The sequence below is a fragment of the Pan paniscus genome, chromosome 3 (genome assembly GCF_029289425.2).
Source record: "Pan paniscus chromosome 3, NHGRI_mPanPan1-v2.0_pri, whole genome shotgun sequence".
Classification (NCBI taxonomy): Eukaryota; Metazoa; Chordata; class Mammalia; order Primates; family Hominidae; genus Pan; species Pan paniscus.
The window spans coordinates 46,779,243-46,802,630 of NC_073252.2; the positions used below are offsets into that span (position 1 = coordinate 46,779,243).

The window sequence follows — 23,388 nt, forward strand, 5'->3', positions numbered from 1 at the left end:
TGAGTGACTTGCCTAGGGTTACCCAGTGAGAGGTTAAATGAGTTGATACATGTAAAGTGCCTGGCACACAGCGATATACAGAGTTGCTTATGAAGAAGAGTGCTGACCATCTGAGGCAGGAGGATCTCTTTAGCCCAGGTGTTCAAGACCAACCTGGGCAATATAGTGAGACCTCCTATGAAAAATTAAAAACTTAGCCAGCCACGGTGGCTCGTGTCTGTGGTCCCAGATATTTAGAATGCTGAGATGGGAGGATCGATTGAGCCCAAGAGGTGGAGGCTGCAGTGAGCCATGATCCCTCCACTGGTCTCCAGCCTGGATGACAGAGCAAGACTCTGTGCTGACCAGACTTTTCAGCTTCAGGTTCTTAGCATCACACATGCTGGTTGTCTGCTGATTACAAAAACTCCTTTGAAGGGCTGTCAAACTTAAAATTTTCACTTGTGTAATGAACATCCCTTAACCCTGAATGCGATTTTAATTTACAGTCTTGTATGTGGCCACTTGGTGCCCTTTTTTTTTAATGGCTAAACGTGTACGCAAATTCTTCTTTTGGATTCAGTAGGTTTTTCAAAGCTTTTTTTTTTTTCCTGGTACAACTGTTCCATATAAATAAACACTATCCTTTTCATTTTATGGAGAAAGCTGATAATAGGGTTAAATTATAGGGGGCCATTGTTTTGAACTAAGTTCCTGCACTAGGTCCCAACAGATCAGACTAAGAATCAAGAGGCACCCATGCTAAAGTTCCAAGTCACCAAACTAAAACTAAGTTGTATCTGACATTCTGAGAAGTCAGGAAAGAGAGACAACAGCCAATTTTCCAACCAGGCCGTTTCAAAATGCTATCATCATGACAATTAAGTTTCCTGTTTTAGTCCTTAACCTGGTGTAACCTAATGTTAACCAATCCGTTATTTCTCTATTGTTGTTTCCCTGTCCCCGCCTCGCAATGAAAGTAATTTGAAGTGACCAATCCGCTTTTGGTTCTCTGCTTCTGCTTTCTTCAGCCCTTTTTCTGTCTATAAAGCCAACTTCCTCCGCTCGACTCTTTGGAACACTTATTCTATTTTACAGAATAAGGTGTTACCCGATTCTATTTTTTGTTTGTTTCCTCAGAGACCCCGTTCTGAGTGTTGCCCGATAATGGAACCACAAAGTCAATCGAGATCGAGTTGTAAAAAATTACAACTAAATTTATTGTAATTTTTTTGCCTTTTGCCAGTAGAAATTCCTTTTTCATTAAGTATTCCTCCCTAGAGTAAGCGACCACGATGACCCCAATTTCACAAGTAAGGATGAGGAAAGGTTCTGCCCACACCGCCGCCCAGCCTGGCCGACTTGGATTGCATCCTGCGGATGCCACTGCGCATGCCTGCCGGGGAATGACGTCAATCCGAGCTCGTCCCGGCCTCACCAGCGCCATGCTGGGCTCGCGAGCCGCGGGGTTCGCGCGGGACCTGCGGGCTGTGGCACTGGCGTGGCTGCCGGGCTGGCGGGGCCGCTCCTTCGCCCTGGCGCGTACGGCAGGCGCGCCCCACAGTGGTGACTTGCAGCCCCCCGCCTGTCCCGAGCCGCGCGGGCGCCAGCTCAGTTTGTCCGCGGCGGCGGTGGTGGACTCTGCGCCCCGCCCCCTGCAGCCGTACTTGCGCCTCATGCGGTTGGACAAGCCCATTGGTGAGTGCGGGCGGGCGGGCAGCCCGGGAATTTGCAAGTAGCAGCCTCCGAGTCGGCTCCGCGGAGCTGTCCGCGGCGGCCGGCCGGGGCGTGATGGAAATGAGAACCTGAAAGCTTGGGCTTGGCTGCCGGGTGCCGTGCACCCTGGGGCGAATCACCTCGGGACACTTTGAAATGAGAACCTGAAAGCTTGAGCTTGGCTGCCGGCTGCCGTGCGCCCTGGGGCGAGTCACCTCAGGACACGCAGTCGGGACAGTCTCCTAAAGGACCCGCCAGTTTCACGTCTTTCTGCATCCTGAGCACCTGAAGCGGGCAAGATAATTCTCATTCCACAAACACTTGTTTAAATGGTGACTCAAGCGGAAGGTTCCGTTCTCGTGGCCCTCCTTCATTTATTAGAATGTTTGATCCTCCCCGCAATCTTGTAAGGCCCACAAAGACAATCCTTAAGACAGTTAAGACGCTGAGGAAACTAAGGCTCCTCGTCAGAGCCAGACCAGAAGAACTCTGTGTTTTGATGCTGAGTCGGAGCTCTTTTACCTGCATCACCCATAAGGCAAAGATTTAATTCATTTGAACGCAGCAGGGACAGCACTTACGGACTGCCTGTCAGCTGACAATCGCCCCCGACAGAAAGATTTTCCTGACCTTCCTATTTTAATTAACACCTACCAACCTCACTTTCTATCGCTTTATCCGCAATTTTTCTTAATAGCACTCACCACTAACTAACCTTATGCGCTTGTTGATTGATTGGCTTCTCCAGTAGTGTTAAGTGAATTAATAAGTTCCTACTACGTTGTCCGGCCATAGAGATAGAAAAAGCTATGGAAACCCTTTGCTTTCAAGGAACTCTGGTCTAGTTGAAAAAGACTATTTGGTGAGCTAGGAAAATATGGATCAAATATGAGTGATACAAAAGCAAGTGCTACAGGAAAAAGAGAAATTACTGTGGATCCCTTGCTGGAAAGTTTCGAGAAGAAATTATACTCCAAAGGACAAGTTGATTTTGCAGAGGAGGGAAGAGATCTTAGTGCGAGAAGTACTTTTGCAAAGACCCAAGGGTGGAGTGTTAGAACACTAAGAATACGAGCCTGACCTGGAACACCAAGTGGGTGTGGAAAAATGGGAAACGAGACTAGACAAGAACGTATCTGAAGAAGCTGGATAGCGTGGAGGAAGAAGTGAAGGATGAACTCCAGCCAATCTAGATGATGACATTTGCCATTGCAGTGTATGGAGATGTAGTCAAAGGCCTAGGTACATTTACTCCACTTTTGCCCGTACAAGACCCGAGTTAGGCCTTGCTTTTGGTATTCTAGATTTATGCACGACCTATTTGGGATTAGAGCACTAAGTTATAACAATCAGCTATCAAAGCATAAAAGCCTACTGAATGATAGGTACAGCCCTGCCACCATTGGGAGGCTGTGTATGACCCCCATGAGTTTTGGGGCCACATTCACGTTGAGAGGCATGCATTTCCAAGCCCAGTTCCAATCTGAAGCCTGGCTGTAATTCTGTTCTTGGAGTCTGTGGCATGGAGTGGCAGTGTAGCCTTATAGATGAACATCTGCCATTATTCCCATTTCCCCAGTTAAACCTCTGGCTTCTGTCTTAGTGGCTGGACCTTCCGCCATGTAACAGAAGGCAACAAAGGGGTTATGAGCAAAACTTTGGAGCCAAACCTCTTGGATGTGAACCTCCACCCTGCTCATCTGAGGGACCTTGGATAAATTTCTGGGCATCCGTTTTTCATCTGTAAAATGAAGATACTATTAATGATAATATGGACGTTATGAGGTCACGAAAATTCATTAATATATGTTAAGTGCTTAGAACAGTGCCTGTCATAATATGTGCTGAAGAAATAGCCATTATTATCTTAGAAGTGGGGAATGGAGAAAATTGTACTTACAGATTGTGTATGTTTGGAAGATACCAGCCTGCATGGTTTGGTTCTAAATAAGGTGATCATTACAGGATTTTTCAGAAAACTAAATAGTACTATGTTAGAATTCACTCAACAAATGTATTTTGAACCCCTACCATATGCCAGAAACAATAATTGACAGGAGTAGAATTCCAGGTTTGATAATTCTTTATTTAAATTCTTATTTTGTGGGATAATTATGTGTTCGTTGTTTTACTTTGTTGAAGTTATATCTTGTTACCTTCATTGATCAATAGTAGGTTTCATTGTTTTTGAGAAGGCAATACAGCTTCTTTCAAATGGGCTAAACTACCTCATTCCAGAAAGTTTCAGCAGGTGGCACTCTTTCCACCAAATTGGAAGTGTAATTTTTTGTTTTACCACGTTTATGGGTGATTATGTTGTCTTGAAGATCATCTGTCTTTGATCTGTCCATCACCCCTCAGAACTTGCTCATTTTATTCCATCTCCCATAGAGTTTTTCCCTTTTCTACAAAAACATTTCTTTTTGCAATCTACTTGTCTCTTGTCTTTGCTACCTCTGCGTCTTTCTTCACAGAAAAGTATGGGGAATGAAAGTGTCATATGGAAGACAAAAAAAAAAAACATTGCTAGGAATCAGTAGGGACAAAAGAACAGGTGAAACTGAAGTGTATGGAGAGATTTAGGGAGTACAGAGTGACAGCATTGGACTTAGGACACAGACTGCAGCCAGACTGTCTGGGTTGGAATACCACCTTAGCCTTTTTTTACCTGTGTGGTCTTGGGCACAATTACTCCCTCTCTGCGTCAGTTTCTGTATTTGTAAAATGGTTGTAATAAAAATAGTGCCTATCTCATAGGCTTGTTGTGAGAATCAAAAGTGTTCTGTGAAACCACCTGGTACAGTAAGTGCCATGTATCTGTTATTACGGTTGTCATAACATCATTAATATTGTCATCTCTTAACGACTCTGTGAGGTAGCTGTTCTCTTCCCTCATTTACAGATGAAACAAAGACTTAAGCCTTAAGATACTTTACTGTCTAGTGTCACTCAACTTACAAGTGGCAGACATAGAACTGAGAAGTCTTCTTACTTTCCCCTTCACTGTAGGAACCCTTGTCATCTGTAGGGGAGCTCTACAGATTCCTATCAGTAAGTGAATACGGTACTTTTAATACAGATTTTTGGCCAAGGAAGTTTTGTTCCTGACAGAAAACACTATAAGTGGTTACACGTCTTTCTGTCTAGAATTTTTTTCTTTTTAGTGGAACCTTCTGTTCTAATTGTACCAGGAAATAATAGCTGTGAAGTGGTATTCTCTCTTCTCTAGCCTAGGAGGATAGGATCAGCTACTCCTCTGTCCCTTGTGAACTATACTCATAGCTCCAGGGTAAAGAAAGTAGTTAAACCTACTGTGTTTTACTTAAACCACTCTGTTTATCTGTTTCCTCATCTGTAAGATAGGGTTATTAACAGTACCTACTATGTAAAGATGTTACTTGGGAGGCTGAGGTGGAAGTATTGCTTGAGCCTGGAAGTCAGAAGCTGTAATGAACTATGACCTTGTTACTGCACTCCAGCCTCGGCAAGAGAGCCAGACCCTGTCTCTAAATATATAAATAAATAAGTTTAATATAAAGATGTCATTGAAGATTAAATAAGTTTAGACATATAAAGCATTTAGAACACTGCCTGATGCTTTGTGAGCACTCCGTAAATGTTAGCCATTGTTACTGTGGAGTGCACCAAGTATGAGTCTGTCCAGGACAACCTGAATTCAGGTCTGGACTGACCATTTCTCAAGGTTTTAGCTTGAGGCTTCTCCTTGACTTCTCTGTTGTGTAAATTTAGATCCCCTTTGGAAAAGACCCTGATTCCTCTCTCCCTCCTCCTAAAACTAGCTAACTAACTTAGATAGTTTTGTTTTATGCCTTTGCAGGACCCTGTGCTTGTCCTGTTGTTGGATTGATCTTTTATTGTTATTGCTTATTTAACTGTATTTCTTTCTTTTGATTTATGAGCTGCATGAAGGCAGAAGCTCCCTTTCTCTTAGCCACCATTGTATTCCCAGTTCTTAGCGTAGTTCTGGCACAGAGTATATGCTTCATAAATATGTCTAAATGAATAAAGCTTAAACTTAGTGAAGCTTAAACATGATTACAGGGACTTTAGTCATTTGACCATTTTTCTTCAGGATCTGAACTTTCTTTAGCCCCAAATCCCTTTTCTCTTGTATCCCTCTATAGGGAAGGAAAGCTCAGAATTTATCTAATAGGCAGCATATCCAAACATCAGTTGAAAGACTTTCTTTTAGAAGGAGAATATTAAAGTTCATATTTGAAGTCTTTTATATAATCTATTTGCTTTTATCTTAATTTCATCTAGTTTATTGGTTAAGTACTAAGAACTAACCCCATTTGTACATGTAGCTGCAAAGTACTCCGTTCAAAATAACAAAAAAACTAACACTTATAATCCCAGCACTTTGGGAGGCCAAGGTGGGACGATTACTTGAGGCCAAGAGTTTGGAACTAGCCTGGGCAACATAATTCCCTGGGCATGGTGGCTTGCACCTGTAGTTCTAGCTACTGGGGAGGCGGAAGCAGGAGGATCACTTGAGCTCAGGAGTTTGAAGCCACAGTGAGCTACGATTATGCCATTATACGCCGGCTTGGGTGACAGGGTGAGATGCTGTCTCAAAAAAAAAAAAAAAAAAAAAAAAACTAGACCGTCTAAGTGTATTGTACTAACAATAGTAAAGGAAATTTTACTAACTTTTTTGAGTAGGTAATGTGTGTATATGATACAATATTCAGAAGGTGCCAGGGTATAGAGTGAAAGGCAAGTCTCTTACTCCTGTCTCTTGTCCATGCAGTTCCCCTACCCAGAAGCAACCATTATTATATGTTTCTAGTGTGTTCTTCCTGACACAGTCTTTGAGCATATTAACATTCACGCATGAATGTTTTATATGTAGGTACATATATATATATATATATTTATATACACATGTAAACACACAATAAACAATTTTTAAGTTGTCCTTCACAAAAGTAGGGCCATTTTGTAACCTCATTAGAAATACATAAGAGTATTCAACTCCCTAGAGTGTGTTGTCAGACGTAGGGTTTTGCCAGTGATAGGTGAAAATTTTTATCTCAATGTAGTTTTCATATGTGTTTCTCAAAGTTGAGTATCTTTTCATATGTATAAGAGCCATTTGTATTTCTTTTTATGTGAATTTTTATTATGTGTTTTGTCTGTTTTTTAATTGGACTGTTGATCTCTTTCTTCTAGGCACTCTGTGTAGTAAGGGGTCCTTTGTGATTTGAGTTGCAAATTTATTTTCTCAGTTTTGTCATTTGTTTTTTTGACTTATAGTGTTCTTTATTTCTTTGGTATGTGGTATTTAAACAAATGAAAACAGCTAACTGACTTAAATTTGTACCTTTTTTGTCTTTTTATTTTTGCTTAGGAACCTGGCTTCTGTATTTACCATGTACCTGGAGCATTGGTTTGGCAGCTGAACCAGGTTGTTTTCCAGATTGGTACATGCTCTCCCTCTTTGGCACTGGAGCTATTCTGATGCGTGGAGCAGGCTGTACTATTAATGACATGTGGGACCAGGACTATGATAAAAAGGTAATTTCATCCTGAAAAGGAATAGAGAGGCTCTTCTCAATTCTGCAGAATAACATAGTGGTATCACTTTTGAATGCCATATAAAGCAACAGGATCATTCAGTGACCACAGAAATCCAGCATGGAAAATGCCAGGATCAGTTGAATAGCTGGTATTGCAAAGTGCAGAGTACAATACTTCCTTTCTCAACACAAGAGTGGCCCCAGGGGCAAGATGTGTACTTTATTATTATAAAGTGAATTGAGAATTTGGAAGACTGAGGGTGAGGGAGTTAAAGGTTAGGAGCGAAAGGGAAAAATCCATCCTGAACCTTCAGGTGTCCAAAGATCTGTCATCCCTTCCTTTGAGATGTATTTTAGAGCCCTAACTATTCTTACGTAAATCAAGCGAATCAAGGCAGCCCTTGTTAGTGTTTCCTATAATTGTTTCTTTTAAAAACATAACTTTACCCATTTTTTCTCCTTAGAAAAATAATACATGCTTGTTCTGAAAAATGTAGATAATATAGAATTGCAACCAATGAAAAGTGCAAGTTGTCCTTATCTCCTCCTCTTATCTCCTAGAGAAAACTTTGGTTAAGAACTTGATGCATTATTTTTCACTGGATTTTTTTTTGTACCTGTTCTAATGCATGTGTATATTTCCTTGTTCTTCAACAGACAGTTATTTTCTTAAGGAAAGGGGCCATCTTATTTGCCTTTTTATCTTAGCAACTATGCCATAATTAGTACAAGATCATTAAATGCTTGAGTAAATAATCAATTGAAATTTGATTTTAAAAGAAACCCACATTGAATTATAAAAAGTGAATAATCTTATATAAAGTTAATAATCAATCCTAGTTTACCTTTTATGTAGTCTGAATTTTCCTTAAGCAAGGCATATCTATAAATAATTTTTAGTTAATAGAATAGTGTTACATATATATGTGTGTGTGTGTGTGTGTGTGTTTTGAGATGGAGTTTCACTCTTGTTGCCCAGGCCTGGAGTGCAGTGGTGCGAGCTCAGCTCACCGCAACCTCCGCCTCCCAGGTTCAAGCGATTCTCCTGCCTCAGCCTCCTGAGTAGCTGGGGTTTCAGGCATGCAGCACCATGCCCGGCTAATTTTGTATTTTTAGTAGAGACAGGGGTTCTCCACGTTGGTCAGGCTGGTCTTGAACTCCCGACTTCAGGTGATCCACCTGCCTCGGCCTCCCAAAGTGCTGGGATTACAGGCATGAGCCACCGCGCCTGGCCATTAATCTATTTTTTTAATTCAAAAACATTTATTCAGTACTTGCTATGTGGAAGACCCAGTGGCAGGTTCTAGGATTGCATCAATGAAATACAACATTCCTGACATTCAGGGTTTAGTTATTATAAAACAGTAGAAGTCTTTTGAGAATAGTGTTCACCAGAGAACTTGCTGAAGACCACTTACCTCAACCTAAGGGAGAGGGTTAGAGATAACTTTCCAGGCCGGGGTGACCTTTGAACCCTGAAAGAATAGGATGGCAAAAAAAGAGTGGGCTAGAGGGTGAAGGTGTCTCTAGACAGAGGGAACAGCAGGTCCAGAGGCACGGCTGTGAGATGAGTATGTGTTTGATAGCAGCAACTACATGGTCTGCGTGTGGCTGGAGGATATGGGGTGTAGTAGAAGAGTGGCAGGAGCTGTATGGTAAAGCATTTCTCTGACACAACTGGGATGCCTTAATTTGCCAAGACATGCACACTGTCCTTTTTTTTTCTTTAAAAATGTTTTTGTTTTTATGGATTTAGGGGTACAGTTACAGTCAGGTTACATGGATATAGTGTGTAGTGGTGAAGTCTGGGCTTTTAGTGTACCCATATGTAGTATGACCTAATGGGTAGTATTTCATCCTGCACTCCCCTCCCACCCTCCCACCTTTTGGAGTCTCCAGTGTCTATTATTCCACTCTGTATGTCTCTGTGTACCCATTGTTTAACTCCCACTTATAAGTGAGAACATGTGGTTTTGACTTTCTGTTTCTGAGTAATTTCACTAAGAATAATAGCCTCGAGTTCCATCCATGTTGCTGCAAATGACGTGATTTTATTCTTTTTTATGGCCTTGTATTCCATGGTGTATATATACCACATTTTTAAATCTAGTCATCCATTGATGGACACTTTGGTTGATTCCACGACTTTGCTATTGTGAATAATGCTGTGATATTGTATGAGTGCAGGTGTCTTTTTGGCAAAATGATTTCTTTTCCTGTGGGTAGATACCCACTAGTGGGATTGTTGAATTAGTAGTTCTGTTTTTAGTTCTTGAGAAATCTCCATGCTGTTTTCCGTAGAGATTGTACTAATTTACAGCCCCACCAACTGTGTATAAGTGTTCCCCTTTCTCCACATCCTCACCAACATCTGTTTTTTGACTTTCTAATAGCCATTCTGACTGGCGTAGAAGATGGTATCTCATTGTGGTTTTAATTTGCATTTCTCTGATGATTAGTGATATCTGACTAAGTCCCCAAAAGGAAACACAACAGAAACAAAAATAGACAAATGAGACTTAATTGAACTAAAAAGCTTCTGCATAGCAAAAGAAATAATCAACAGAGCAAACAGACCACCTGCAGAATGGGAGAAAATATTTACAAACAATGCGTCCAACAAAGGGCTAATGTCTAGAATCTACAAGGAGCTCAAACAACAAGAAAAAAATAACCCCATTAAAAAGTAGGCAACGCACATGAACAGACATTTTTCAAAAGAAGACATACAAGCAACCAACAAACATATGAGATACACACTTTCTTGATTTGGAGGTTCACACATCCTGGTCAGTTTTATTCTGTACACTCTATATGTATATATATGAATATGTGTATATATATATTATATATTATATTATATATTATATAATATATTATATATTATAATATATAATATATTATATAATATATTTTATAATATATAATATATAATATATTTTACAATATATAATATATTATATTATATATTTTATATTATATAATATATTATATTATACATTTTATATAATATATAAAATGTATAATATATATAATATATATTTTATAGAATATATATTTTATATATTATATAGAATATATATTTTATATAATATATAATATATATTTTATAGAATATATATTTTATATAATATATAGAATATATATTTTATATAATATATAATATATATTTTATAGAATATATATTTTATATATTATATATAATATATATTTTATATATAATATATAAAATATATATTATATATATTCTATATAAAAATATATATAAATATATATGAATGAGGCTTCTGGCATGTATCACTTCAAGATAATTCTTGAACATGTTAATAGTAGTTCATCACTTTAAAAAATTTCTAGCTTAGTATAAGCCTTCCAGAAAATGAAAAATAGTCCCATAAATTAGTAACAGTTTATGAAGCATGGGTTTGTTTAAATAACTGAACATTTGAGATTAAATATTTGAAGGCAAACTGCAAAATTCTGAATTGCTTTATCTTATTTGGTAGACAGACTCTCCTCTAAACGTTTACATCCCACACTCTTGACTAGAGTTAAAACTAATTACATAGATTTTGACTTCTGCTTCCAGGAAGATGGAATAGATGTATTTTCCCTATTCTTTCCACTAAGTATGACTAAAACGCCTGGACATTATACATAAAACAAACATAAGAGGACTGTGGAGAAAAGGTGGCAGACTGGCTAGGGACCTCAGGACCCAAAGAATTTCCTAGATTTTGTTTTTCTTCATATATCCCAGACTTGGAACTGAAGAAGCCAGAAATCTGAAAATGTCATTGGGCACAGACAGGAAAAAAATAAAAAATAATTAAAAAAAAAAAAAAAAGCCTACTTGGCAGGGGCCAGTGGAAACCAGGTTGGGAACGTGAGCTTGTAACCCCAGCTGGTAGCAATTAGGCAGCATCTCCCACCCCTTTCTTTTGCCAGAGCAGTGTCAGAAAAAGTCAACTGAAATAAAAGGTTTAAATAAGATTCATAGTCTCATGACATAATACTTAAATGTCCAGATTTCAGTTAAGAATCATTTGTCATACCAAAAACTAGGAAAATCTCAACTTGAGTGAAAAAAAGACAATCAGCAGATGAACAACACTGAGATAGCAGAGATGTTAGGATTTCTTAGAAAGATTTTTAAAGCAGCAATCATAAATATGCTTCAGTGAGCAATTACAAACATTCTTGAAACAAATGAAAAATACCACCTCTCAGTCAAGAAATAGAAAATATAAAGGAGAACCAAATGGAAATTTTAGAAGTGAAAGATATAATAATTGTAATAATAATTCAGTGGATGGGCCCAACAGCAGAATGGAGGGGACAGAGGAAGGAATCAGTGAACTGGAGATAGAATAATAGAAATGACACCATCTGGAAAACAGAAAATAGACTGAAAAATTGAAGACCTTTGGACTATAACAAATGATCTAATATTTGTTTCATGAGTCTTGGAAAAACAGGAGAAAGGGGTTGGGGCTGAAAAATGATTGAAGAAATATTGGCTGTAAAAGCCCCAAATTTAGCAAAAGACATAAACCTACATATTTAAGAAGGTGAGCAACCTCCGGACACGATAAACACACAGAATCCTCACCTGAATACATTATAGTCAAACTTCTGAAAACTAAAGAAAATTTTAAAATCTTGAAAGCTGTAAGAAATACGAAAAGCACAACCCATAATAGGAAAAATTGAATTTGCACTTCATCAACAAATTTTTATCTGTTAAGGACCCCGTTAAGAAGATTAAAAGGGCTGGGCACCATGGCTCACACTTATAATCCTGCCACTTTGGGAGGCCAAGGCAGGTGGATCACTTGAGGTCAGGAGTTCGAAACCAGCTTGGCCAATATGGTAAAACCTTGTCTTTACTAAAAATACAAAAAATTAGCCAGGGGTCGTGGTGGATGCCTGTAATCCCAGCTACTTGGGAGGCTGAGACAGGAGAATCACTTGAACCCAGGAGGCAGAGATTGCAGTGAGCTGAGATTGTGCCACTTCGTAAATATTTTAGGCTTTCTCTGTGGAAATTGAACATGTTATAGCTAAATAGCTGATAAGGAAGTTGCTTTGTTTTTTATTTATTTATTTATTTGACACAGGGTTGCTGTGTCACCCATGCTGGAGAGCTTGGTGCAATCATGACTCACTGCAGCTTCAACCTCCTAGGCTCAAGCAATCCTCCTACCTCAGCCTCCCCAATAGCTGGGTACAGGGACACATCACCATACCTGGCTAATTTTTTTTTTTTTTTTTTTTTTTGTAGAGACAGCGCCTCCCTATGTTGCCTAGGCTGGTCTTGAACTCATGGCCTCAAACAGTCCTCCCGCCTCAGCCTCCCAAAGTGCTGGGATTACAGGCTTGAGCCACTGCACCCAGCCAGGAAGTTCCTTTGTTTTGTTTGTTTAGAGATGGGGATGGGAGAAAAGAGAATGAGTGATGGGAATTTTTAGTTCTTTTCAAAGCTATTTTAAATATGAAGTTTTGATTCCTGACAGTACTTAAAATGTTGATTTCTCTCTTCATTCATATTTGTGCCTACCATGGGCCAGTCTCTTCATTGAATATTTAAATAAATGATTGAGTCATTACATGAAGCTAAGGTATCTGTTTTTATGTTTTAAGGTTACAAGAACAGCCAATCGTCCAATAGCCGCTGGAGACATTTCAACTTTTCAGTCCTTTGTTTTTCTTGGGGGACAGCTAACCCTGGCACTGGGTGTTCTTCTGTGTCTAAATTACTACAGGTATATTAAACGTTTTCCACATCATGTATAAAATCTCTCCTTTGAAATGGAGAAAATAGGAATAAAATGAAATATCTTTATCACAAAGTTGTTCATTTGCTACTTATTAAGCATCTGTAAGTTAGCAAGTGTAAGTAACTCACCACACATTTTTAAATCTGCTTCAAGAATGCTTTCAGCCAAAGGAGTTAAGAAATGAACATTTAATTTGTTTTGAACCACCTTCAGTATTTGTACTACATTCCCTAAGGGACACAAGGCAATTTCATAGGTTTTCTAAGTGCGTGCATGGATGTGTGTGTATACACCCACACATATATGTATAATTTTATTTATGTTGACAGTATCTCTAAAGTAGACTTAAAGCAGAAGTGATTATACTCATTTTGCAAAAAGAGGAACTATGTCTTTCCCAGGGTGGTGTTACTAATCAATGACTGAAGAAAGAAGTGGGAGGACTCATTCCTATATCTCTTAAACAAGACAAAACGAAACTTTTGTGTATCAGATTGCGGTTTACAAAGTGCTTCAATGCGAGAGAAGAAAGACAAAAAGAGTTACTTTATGGAGACTAGACTTAATTGCATGTCTTGCCCTGATAGCCTCAATTACATGAAAATACCTTTGGAAGGTTATTTCTGGAAGGGGTAGTGTTAGATAAACTTTGAGGTCCTAAGAACATCTTATTTTATCACATTTTCGTAGGTGTTTCCTTTTTTCTAGAAAAGTAACACTGCATCATATATATAAGGAGGGATATCTTGACTCTAATTATTAGTTAGGACATCTCAGTTTATTAGATGCCTTAATGTTTGCAAACAGTTCAGAGAGGCAGTAACATTTGGTAGTTAACATTTGGTGGTTGATAGGTTGGACTCTGGAGCCAGACTGCCTTAGGTTTGAATCTAGGCTCTTCTATGACTAGCTATATGACAATTAGCAAACTACTTAATTTCTTTGTGCTTCAGTTTTCCCATCTGCAAAAAAGGAAGAGAATAAAACTTTATATTATAATACCTGCCTTTTGGAGTCATTGTGAAGATTATAATGAATTAACAAGTGTGATTCACTTAGAATAGTGCCTAATACATGATAATACTGTATGTGTTAGCTATTATTTTGTTTGATTGTTTTATAACATTTAAAGTAGTTTTCTACTCATCCTTTATAATAGGGAAAGTCAAAGTCTAGGAAGATAACTTACATAAAATATAATTTAAGATAAAATATATCTTCCGATTAGTATTACTTATGTCATTGTCTTAAAGTATTTCGTGGTTTCTAAGAGGTAGTGGTAATAATCACTTTAATGGTTTTTCCTCTTTTCAGTATAGCTCTGGGAGCAGGATCCTTACTTCTTGTCATCACCTACCCACTAATGAAAAGAATTTCATACTGGCCTCAACTAGCCTTGGGTGAGCTTACAATAACTAAAAGTATTTCCTTTGATACTTGCAAACTACACTTTTATGGAGAGATAGGTAAATAGGTAAAGATGAAATGACAAATCAGTCATGTAATTTTCCTAACCAATAGTAGATTTTCATATTTTAAAGGAGAGCAGTTAGCTATTTTTATTAGTTCAGAAATATTGCATATTTATTAGGGTTATCATCATCATCATTATTTTTTCCTCTCCTCTCTCCCCCACTGCTCCCCTCCCCTACACTCTCCTCTCCCCTCTTCTCTGAGACAGGATCTTGATCTGTTGCCCAGGCTGGAGTGCAGTGGCACCATCTCAGCTTACTGCAGCCTTGACCTCCCAGGCTCAAGTGATCCTCCCACCTCAGCCTCTTGAGTAGCTAGGATTACAGGCATTGACAACCCTGCCTGGCTAATTTTTGTATTTCTTGTAGAGACAGGGTTTCGCCATGTTGCCCAGGCTGGTCTCAAACCCCTGAGCTCAAGCAATCTGCCTGCCTTGGCTTCCCAAAGTGCTGGGATTATAGATGTGTGCCATCACGCCTGGCCGTTGCTTTCTGAAATGCTTTTTTAAAAATCTAGGTATGTCATGAAAAAATGTTTGATCTAGATGCCCTGAAGAATTTGGGGAATGGGGTAGGAAGCACTCTGTGGCAGGAAAACAAGGGTTGAAGTGTATGTGATAGCTTAGACAGCTCATATTCTGTGAAGCCTCTCAGGAAGAAGTTAGTCTCTTCTGGGCTACCATAGGATTCTAATCCGGCACTTACTTATTTCAGCAGCATTAATTCAACCAAGAATACGTTGAGAGCCTCCTATGGTCTCCGGTTAATAAATTGTGGCCCAGCATTTAGCATAGCACTTGGCACGGTGTAGGTATTGAATACATACTTGTTGGTGAAAAGAAAGGAAGATAGTTAGGTAAGCAGGTATCAGAATCTGCTGCAAAAATATCTATTCCCAGACTTTTCTATTGTATTCCTAGAATGATTCTAGTTCTTTGAATCAATTTTTTCAGTAAATGAAAGAACTAAAAGCAACTCAAGAAATTGATGTGAGCCTGATTTGTGGGAAAGTTGTGGTAGAATATTTATCTTTTTCTAAGATCCTCTCATTGACTGTTCTCTTTATTAAATTTGAAATTATATTCTCAATATAAGCATTTCCTATCTATAAGATAATATTAAGAAGCTGGTATATTTACTCCAAACATTTACTGAACCCCTACATTTACTTCGTGCTAGGAATTGCAGCAGGTACTGGGAAAATAAAAATGACTAAAACACCCTGACCATCTTTAAGGAGTTGGAGATGGAGATGACAGATAAACAGGTCATTGCAGTACAACGTGGCAGGCAAGAGTGCTATGGGACCACAAAGGAGAGGCACTTCATCAGTTAAGGAGGGGACATGAGTGGAAATAGGTAATACAGGAGGAGAAAAGGGGTTTCTGAGAAAAGATATCTGGGACACATTGAGTTTAAGGTACATGAGCAACTTGCAGGCAGAGAAGTCCAGCAGACTGTTCGGTATGCAGTCTGGAGCTTAGGAGAGTTATCAGGCTTGCAAGTGGAGATTTGAGAGCTGTCAACATGTAGGTGTTTGTTTACAGTCCTCAGAGATGATGCCCTTGTGGAATAAATCAGTGTTCCTATGTATATTCATGTTTCTGTAGCTGATAGGGGAGGCAGAGTGGTAACAGAAAGAACATGGGTTTTTGAGTCAGATAGATGTAAGTTCAGATCCCAGCATCTACTGTTATTGGTAGTGCCGTGCACCATATTAGGTGGGATAAATCTTCTCTTTAAACCTCCTATTTACTTAATTAGGGGATATTATTCTTTTTGTTAGCTCTGTTACTTTAGTTGTTAATTAACCTCTCTGAGCTTGTTTTCTTTTTTGTAAAATGGAGCTAATAAGTACCACCAAGAGTTGAAAGGGTTTAAGGAAGGAACCCACAGAAAGCAGCACACACAGAGTCTGATACCCAGGAGCACTGAACACACTCCGATGCCACTCCTTCCCTTTAGGATTCTAAAGTACATATAGACTTTCCCCCTTTTTGTGTTTTGCTAATTGTAGGCTTGACATTTAATTGGGGAGCGTTACTTGGATGGTCTGCTATCAAGGGTTCCTGTGATCCATCTGTTTGCCTGCCTCTTTATTTTTCTGGAGTTATGTGGACACTAATATATGATACTATTTATGCCCATCAGGTAAAGAAATTATCTTTTCTTAACTTTGGTTTAGTTGTTGCTGTTTTTAAAGAACCAAATTAAGGAGAAAGCATTTTTTTCTAAAATTTGTTGTTGTTTTTTAAGAACTTTAAGAACCAAATTAAGGAGGAAGAATTTTTTTTTTCTAAAAAGAAAGTCATTCACAGTTCCATGGCTCCAACAAAATTTTTTTTATGTTTATGTGTGTTTACCAAAATTCAACTCATTTATTTTATTTACAAGCAATAAAGTAGTATTTACTACGTGCCAGGCACTGTTTTAAGTAGTTTACAGACTTAGTCCCCCAGCAGTCTTTGAGGAAAGTACTTACATTATCCTCATTTAACAGAAGAGGAAATACGTGAAGAAGTATTTGTCCATGTCATACAGTTAGTGGGTGGCAGAACTGCGATTCAAACCCAGTGTTCAGAGACTGCTTTTAACCACTACATTCTTCTGTCCCTCTAATCATTGAATTATGCAACTTTTTTACTTGGTGTAGTTAGTGAACATTTTCCCATATTTTTACCAATTCTTTGTCATTGTCACTTTAAGACTATGGACTATGAGATAGTCCATGCCCCAATTTAACATGCCATAAATTTGATGTACCATAATTGAAAAAAAATTAACAGTTTCTCTATTTTGGCTACTTAAGTTGTTTCTGAGTTTTCACAATTATAAGTAATGTTGTTCTAATCATTAATACTTCTTGAATAGGAGTTTTTCAGTTAAATTTTTAGAAGTGGTATTATTGACTTAAAGGATTATATGCATTTTTATAGCTTTTGATATTGCCTTTTTGATAAATTCCATTTTAAAAACTCATTTTTTCTTTTACATTTATAAACTCTCCCCCAGCTTTAATGAGAAGTAACTGACAAATAAAATTATGCATATTCAAGGTATACAGTGTGATGATTTGATAGTACATGTTCTGAGAATACATTTATAAACTTTTCAAAAAAGTTTTTCTCAGTATTTTTCTGAAATATGATTATGTATTCTCAATCATTTACTTGAAGAATATGTCTGGATTTCATTCTGTTTTCTTCCACTAAACCCCCTATGCCCTGCTACATTTGTAGTATCATGAAAAGGCAGATCTGTAATCAGTCTTACTTCCAAAGTGAAACTTGACTTACAGGTTAGAAGAGATGCCTGTACTTTTTGCAGTAAGGTCTGGAATGAGTGCTTAGGATACCGGTACTCCAATTAGATTAACAACTTCAGGAAAACACCACATACTCATTGGCACTTTTGTGGTTCACATAATAACTATAGACACAGTTTGCACCCTGAAGGTGATTCTAGTATGAAAGGAAAAACAGAAACACCCACACTCATTGTTATTTGGATTTGGGCCTCAAAAGAGAGCCTGTCAGGTTGCTGTCTGCCGGTAGGTCAGTGCAGAGTTCAGCATACAGCCACTGATACTACGTGACCATCATTATTTACAACAGTATATGGAGATGCTTACAAGTAAACTTGCTGGGAGAAACCAGGCAGCTACATGTGGTTATATCATCAAGACCTAGCTCTACCTAAACAGGATTTGATAGGAAAGGCAAGGGATAGGTTGTAGGGCTAGAAGTGGGAAATAAGTGGATGTGGTTAGGTGGTAAGTGAGCATTTTTCTACATCTGTGACTTTTGCGAGATTGAAACTAAAATGTATAGGAGATTATTGAGATTTGAGAACTCTGAGGTAGAGAGGAGCTATGGGAAGAGTTAGAGCTGAATTTTAATCCTAACACTAAAAATATGGTTAAGAGTCATTATAGGATTATAACAAATATAATGGTATATAGAAATGAAGCTGGATGGTGATTTTAGCAGTGGTGTTTAGCTTTGATTGGCCTGCACGTTCATTACTGATCAGCCTGTTTCTGAGTTACTGTCATCTTTCACCGCTTATGGTATATCTGCATGTTCTTTAAAAGACAGTTTCTTCTGAAAGTAGTTAGTGGTAATTGGTTGCACAACCTTGTGAATATACAAAAAAACACTAAATCTGATACTTCAAAATGTGAATTTTATGGTGTGTGAACTAAATCTCAAAAAACAGTTTATTTTTCTTTCTGATGTTAGGACAAAAGAGATGATGTTTTGATTGGTCTTAAGTCAACGGCTCTGCGGTTCGGAGAAAATACCAAGCCGTGGCTCAGCGGCTTCAGTGTTGCAATGCTGGGGGCACTGAGCCTAGTGGGTGTGAACAGTGGACAGACTGCTCCCTACTACGCTGCCCTGGGTGCTGTAGGAGCCCATCTGACTCACCAGGTTTGACCTTTTTCTTATTTGTCCCTCATGTTTCCTTGGTATAAATTATAAAAATTATTTAAACAGTATGCCCTCTGTGTTTACCTGGCAAGGAACTTCTTAAACAACTACTTGGCTTCTACTACCTTTAACAGACCCCCCCTGCCCTCCGGCCTCAACTTATAAGAAAGCTAGCTATAGTATTTTATTTTATATTTAAATTTTTTTTGAAACAGGGTTGTCCAGCCTGTCATCCAGGCTGGAGTGCAGTGGTGCAATCACAGCTCACTGCAACCTCTAACTCCTGGACTGAAGCGATCCTCCCACCTCAGCATCCTGGGTAGCTGGGACTACAGTCATGCACCACCATGCCTGGCTAATTTTTTTATTTTTTGTAGAAATGGGGTCTTGAGATTTTGCCCAGGCTGGTCTGAAATTCCTGGCTTCAAGCAATCTTCCTGCCCTGGTCTCCCAAAAGTGCTGGGATTACCAGTGTGAGCTACCAACCCCAGCCAACGTATATTATTTTTTAAAAATAATATAGGCCTAAATCCAAATTTTCCCCTCTGATTTTCCTGGAATTACTTCTGATTCATGTCTGGAAAAATTTCAGTGATATCTGAAGCTTGTGGTTTGAGTTGAATTACTCTAAAAGCAAACTGACAGATAAAGCTTTTAAAAAAAAAATCTGGGTTTCTAGTGATGGTTAGTAGACTAATTATTCATAAATTTGGTTTCTGCTGGCATAAAGACCAAGGCCAGATAAGACATGAAATGCGGAACATGTCAAAGTTCTGCCAGTAGAGAGCAGGAAGCTGTCATTTCAGGATATTCACCCACACCACATCCCCTACCTGTCAGAAACTTATGTTGAGAATCTACATTGTTGACTTGTAAATGAATGAACTAAATCTAATTTTGATTAAATCACTTGCTAATAAATTGACTATATTTTTATATCAGTGTTATTGTTATTTTCATTAAACAGAATCAAAAAGGTATTCATGGTGGATCACCTGAGGTCAGGAGTTTGACCAGCCTGGCCAACATGGCAAAACCCCGTCTGTACCAAAAATATAAAAGTTAGCTGGGCATGGTGGTGGGCACCTGTAATCCCAGCTACTTGGGAGGCTGAGGCTGGAGAATCGCTTGAACCCAGGAGGCAGAGGTTCCAGTGAGCCAAGATCACACCACTGCACTCCAGCCTGGGCGACAGAGCAAGACTCCATCTCAAAAAACACAACAAAAAAAGAAGATATTCATGAAGCTGTATTTAGATGACTGATTTTATACAGATTATTGCCAATTACTATCAGTATAGGCAAGACTCACATAACATGGTATGAAGGAAATCAGAATCTGATGTCTGTAAAGTAAACCATATGCTGTGTCCCCTCCACTGTTTTCCTCACTGTGAAAACTAAAATGTGAATTGGTGACTTTCCAGGATGTCACCATTTTTCCCTTCAGAATTTCTCAGCATCCCTTTTTGGTCATAGCTCAGCTCCATGAGGGCTGACATTGTCATTTGATTGTCTGGTCTGGATAATGGGTATATGTTAATATTTAAACACCTGAATATTAAATAGTACAGGAAGGCAAAAATTATTAAGACAATCACAAATACTATAAGGAATATTCGGCCAGGCGCAGTGGCTCACGCCTGTAATCCCAACACTTTGGGAGGCCGAGGTGGGCAGATCACTTGAGGTCAGGAGTTCAAGATCAGCCTGGCCAACATGGATAAACCCTGTCTCTACTAATAATACAAAAATTAGCTGGGCATGGTGGTGTGCACCTGTAATTCCAGCCACTCGAGAGGCTGAGGCAGGAGAATCACTTGAAACCCGGGAGGCAGAGGTTACAGTGAGCCAAGATGGTGCCACTGCACTCCAGCCTGGGTGACAGAAGGAAACTGTGTCTCAAAAACAAAGGAAGAAAAAAGAAATACTTGGAGCCCACTTTATATTTTAAATCGCATTTATGGTCCTCTGTCCAGTTTTGTTGTTGTTGTTGTTGTTTGTTTTGAAACAGAGTCTTCCCTCTGTCACCCAGGCTGGAGTGAAGTGGCACGATCTTGGCTCAGTACAACCTCCACCACCTCCTGGTTTCAAGCGATTCTCGTGCCTCAGCCTCCGTAGTAGCTGGGACCACAGGCACACGCCATCATGCCCAGCTCATTTTTGTATTTTTTTAGTAGAGACGGGGTTTCGCCATGTTGGCCAGACTGATCGCAAACTCTTGGCCTTAAGTGATCCGCCCGCCTCAGCCTCCCAAAGTGCTGGGATTACAGGCATGAGCCACCACGCCTGGCCTCTCTGTCCAGTTTTCGATACAGTGTTTAAAGATGGACGTAGCCTTTTAGTATTTAAAGAGAAAGGAAATCATGATAATTGTAAGTCTGCAGACCACATAATAAAGAATAGTCCCCCATGCCTAAGGAAGATAGGAACATACGTGAGACTTCCTTAGTGTATTTGCAGGGCTACCATGGGGGAAAAGGAGTACGCTTGTTCTAGATTACTAGCAACAGATTTAGGTCTCTAGCTCCCCTTCCCTAAATGTAGGTCCCTGAACAGGAGAGATTTAGAAATGTGGGAGGGCATTTTTGGTTATAATAAACTAGGAGGGGTGACTATATGGATGATGGCCAGATACAGTCAATATCTTGTGCTGCACCAGATTGCCCTGCATTATAGAGAGTTGTCCTGCCCAAATGGGACTTGTTCTCCATTGAGAAACTTTGCTGCAGACGCTAAAACCAGAACTGGAGGGTAGGAGTTGCAGGGAGACAGACTTTAGATCAGTCAGTATAAGGAAGAACGTTCTAAATAGTTAGAACTAAAAACAGTATGGGTTGCCTCACAAGCATTCATGCAACCCTCAACCGAAAGTTCTTAAGAAACAGCTTGGATGATTCCAAGTGAAAAATATGGTAAATTTTTCTTTTTCTTTTTCTTTTTTTTGAGATAGAGTCTCACTCTCTCACCCAGGCTAGGAGGGTGCAGTAGGGTGATCATGGCTTATTGCAGCCTTGACCTCTTGGCCTCAAGCAATCCTCCCACCTCAGCCTCTTGAGTAGCTGGGACTACAGGCATGTGCCTTCGTGCCCAGCTAATTTTTCATTTTTTATATTTGTATTTTTTGTATTTGCTGTTTTCTCCTCCGTGTTAACATGTTTATTTGTTATGACCCAAAGTCCAGACTAGGTATTAATACAACTTTGTATTCCTCTCTTGCAGATTTACACTCTAGACATCCACAGACCTGAGGATTGTTGGAATAAATTTATCTCCAACCGAACACTGGGACTAATAGTTTTTTTAGGGATTGTCCTTGGGAATTTGTGGAAAGAAAAGAAGACAGACAAAACAAAGAAGAGTATAGAGAATAAAATAGAAAATTAATGAATGAAATTTATCTAGGAATTTTTAAAACATTTTTTACAAAATGTAATTAGATTTGAATACAAAATCTGATACAATATGTTAAAGAATTAAGAACCTGAAGATGAAGATTTAGAGCATATTTACCTGGATTTTATTTATTTGCTAGCAAAATTCCCCCTTGTCACAGAAACCAGGGACTCTTCAGGATTTGAGATGGCCTTGAGTATTTTAGTTGATACATTCTTCTGCCCATTATAATTCTCACCTGAAGTTATGGGGATTGTACGGGTTTTGGCACTTTAGAAAAAGCCTGATGTGGGTCTTACATAAATGAATGTCTGTATAAGAAAATGGACTCTTTTTTTTAGGGAAAAATAAAAGCAACTATGGGAAGTTGGGCCTTACTGTTCCTTATTGTGACCTTTAGTCACTGCCAAAAACTGTAATTTAGGAAACCAATTCTGTTTTTTTATGTTTTAGGAGAATTTAAATAACCAAATAGAAGTATTTAGCTATTATAGCCACACGTACCACTGTTTACCAACTCTGACTTTTATTTGGGAGATTTGGTCTCTGTGTGCAGTCACAGTGACCAGAACAAATAAGTGGGCAGTCACCAGAGACTACCTTGATTTTCTGTCTATATCTTTTTTATCTTATCCCATTATAGTTTATAGGATAGTGATATTTAAATGTTTACTGTTTTTTCCTTTACCTGCCCTCACCTTCACAATGTTCTCAACACAGTAACCAGAGTAATTCTCTTAAAACCTAAGTAAGGTCATGTCATTCCTCTCCCCAGAACCCTCCAGGATCTCCCTAGGTCACTCAGTACAAAACGAAAGTCCTACCACCTGCCAGGCCCTCCATGACTTGGCTTCATGTCTGACTTCTCACACTCACACCTGTAGCCCCACTGGCCTCACTCTTCCTTAAACAGGCTGGGCAGACTCCTACCCCAGGGCCTTTGCATTTACTGTTCACTTTGTCTGGAAAGTTCTCCCCAGATCATGTCTTACTCCTTCACTGCAGAACCTTTCTTAAATGTCACCTTCTCTAAGAGGCTTTTCTTAGCCATCTTCAAAAATCTCACCTACAAA

The 23,388-nt window shown here is 38.9% G+C and overlaps 1 protein-coding gene across 1 annotated transcript; it reads left to right on the forward strand.

Annotated features, from left to right (window-relative positions):
* Positions 1-165: 165 nt before the first annotated feature.
* COQ2 (coenzyme Q2, polyprenyltransferase) lies at positions 166-22,678 on the forward strand. The gene is made up of 7 exons (XM_003832247.7): positions 166-1,677; positions 7,070-7,236; positions 12,882-13,003; positions 14,333-14,418; positions 16,508-16,641; positions 18,732-18,920; positions 22,142-22,678. The coding sequence occupies exons 1-7, from the start codon at positions 1,275-1,277 to the stop codon at positions 22,304-22,306; spliced, it is 1,266 nt and encodes a 421-aa protein (XP_003832295.3). The 5' UTR covers positions 166-1,274; the 3' UTR covers positions 22,307-22,678.
* The last annotated feature ends 710 nt before the right edge of the window (positions 22,679-23,388 follow it).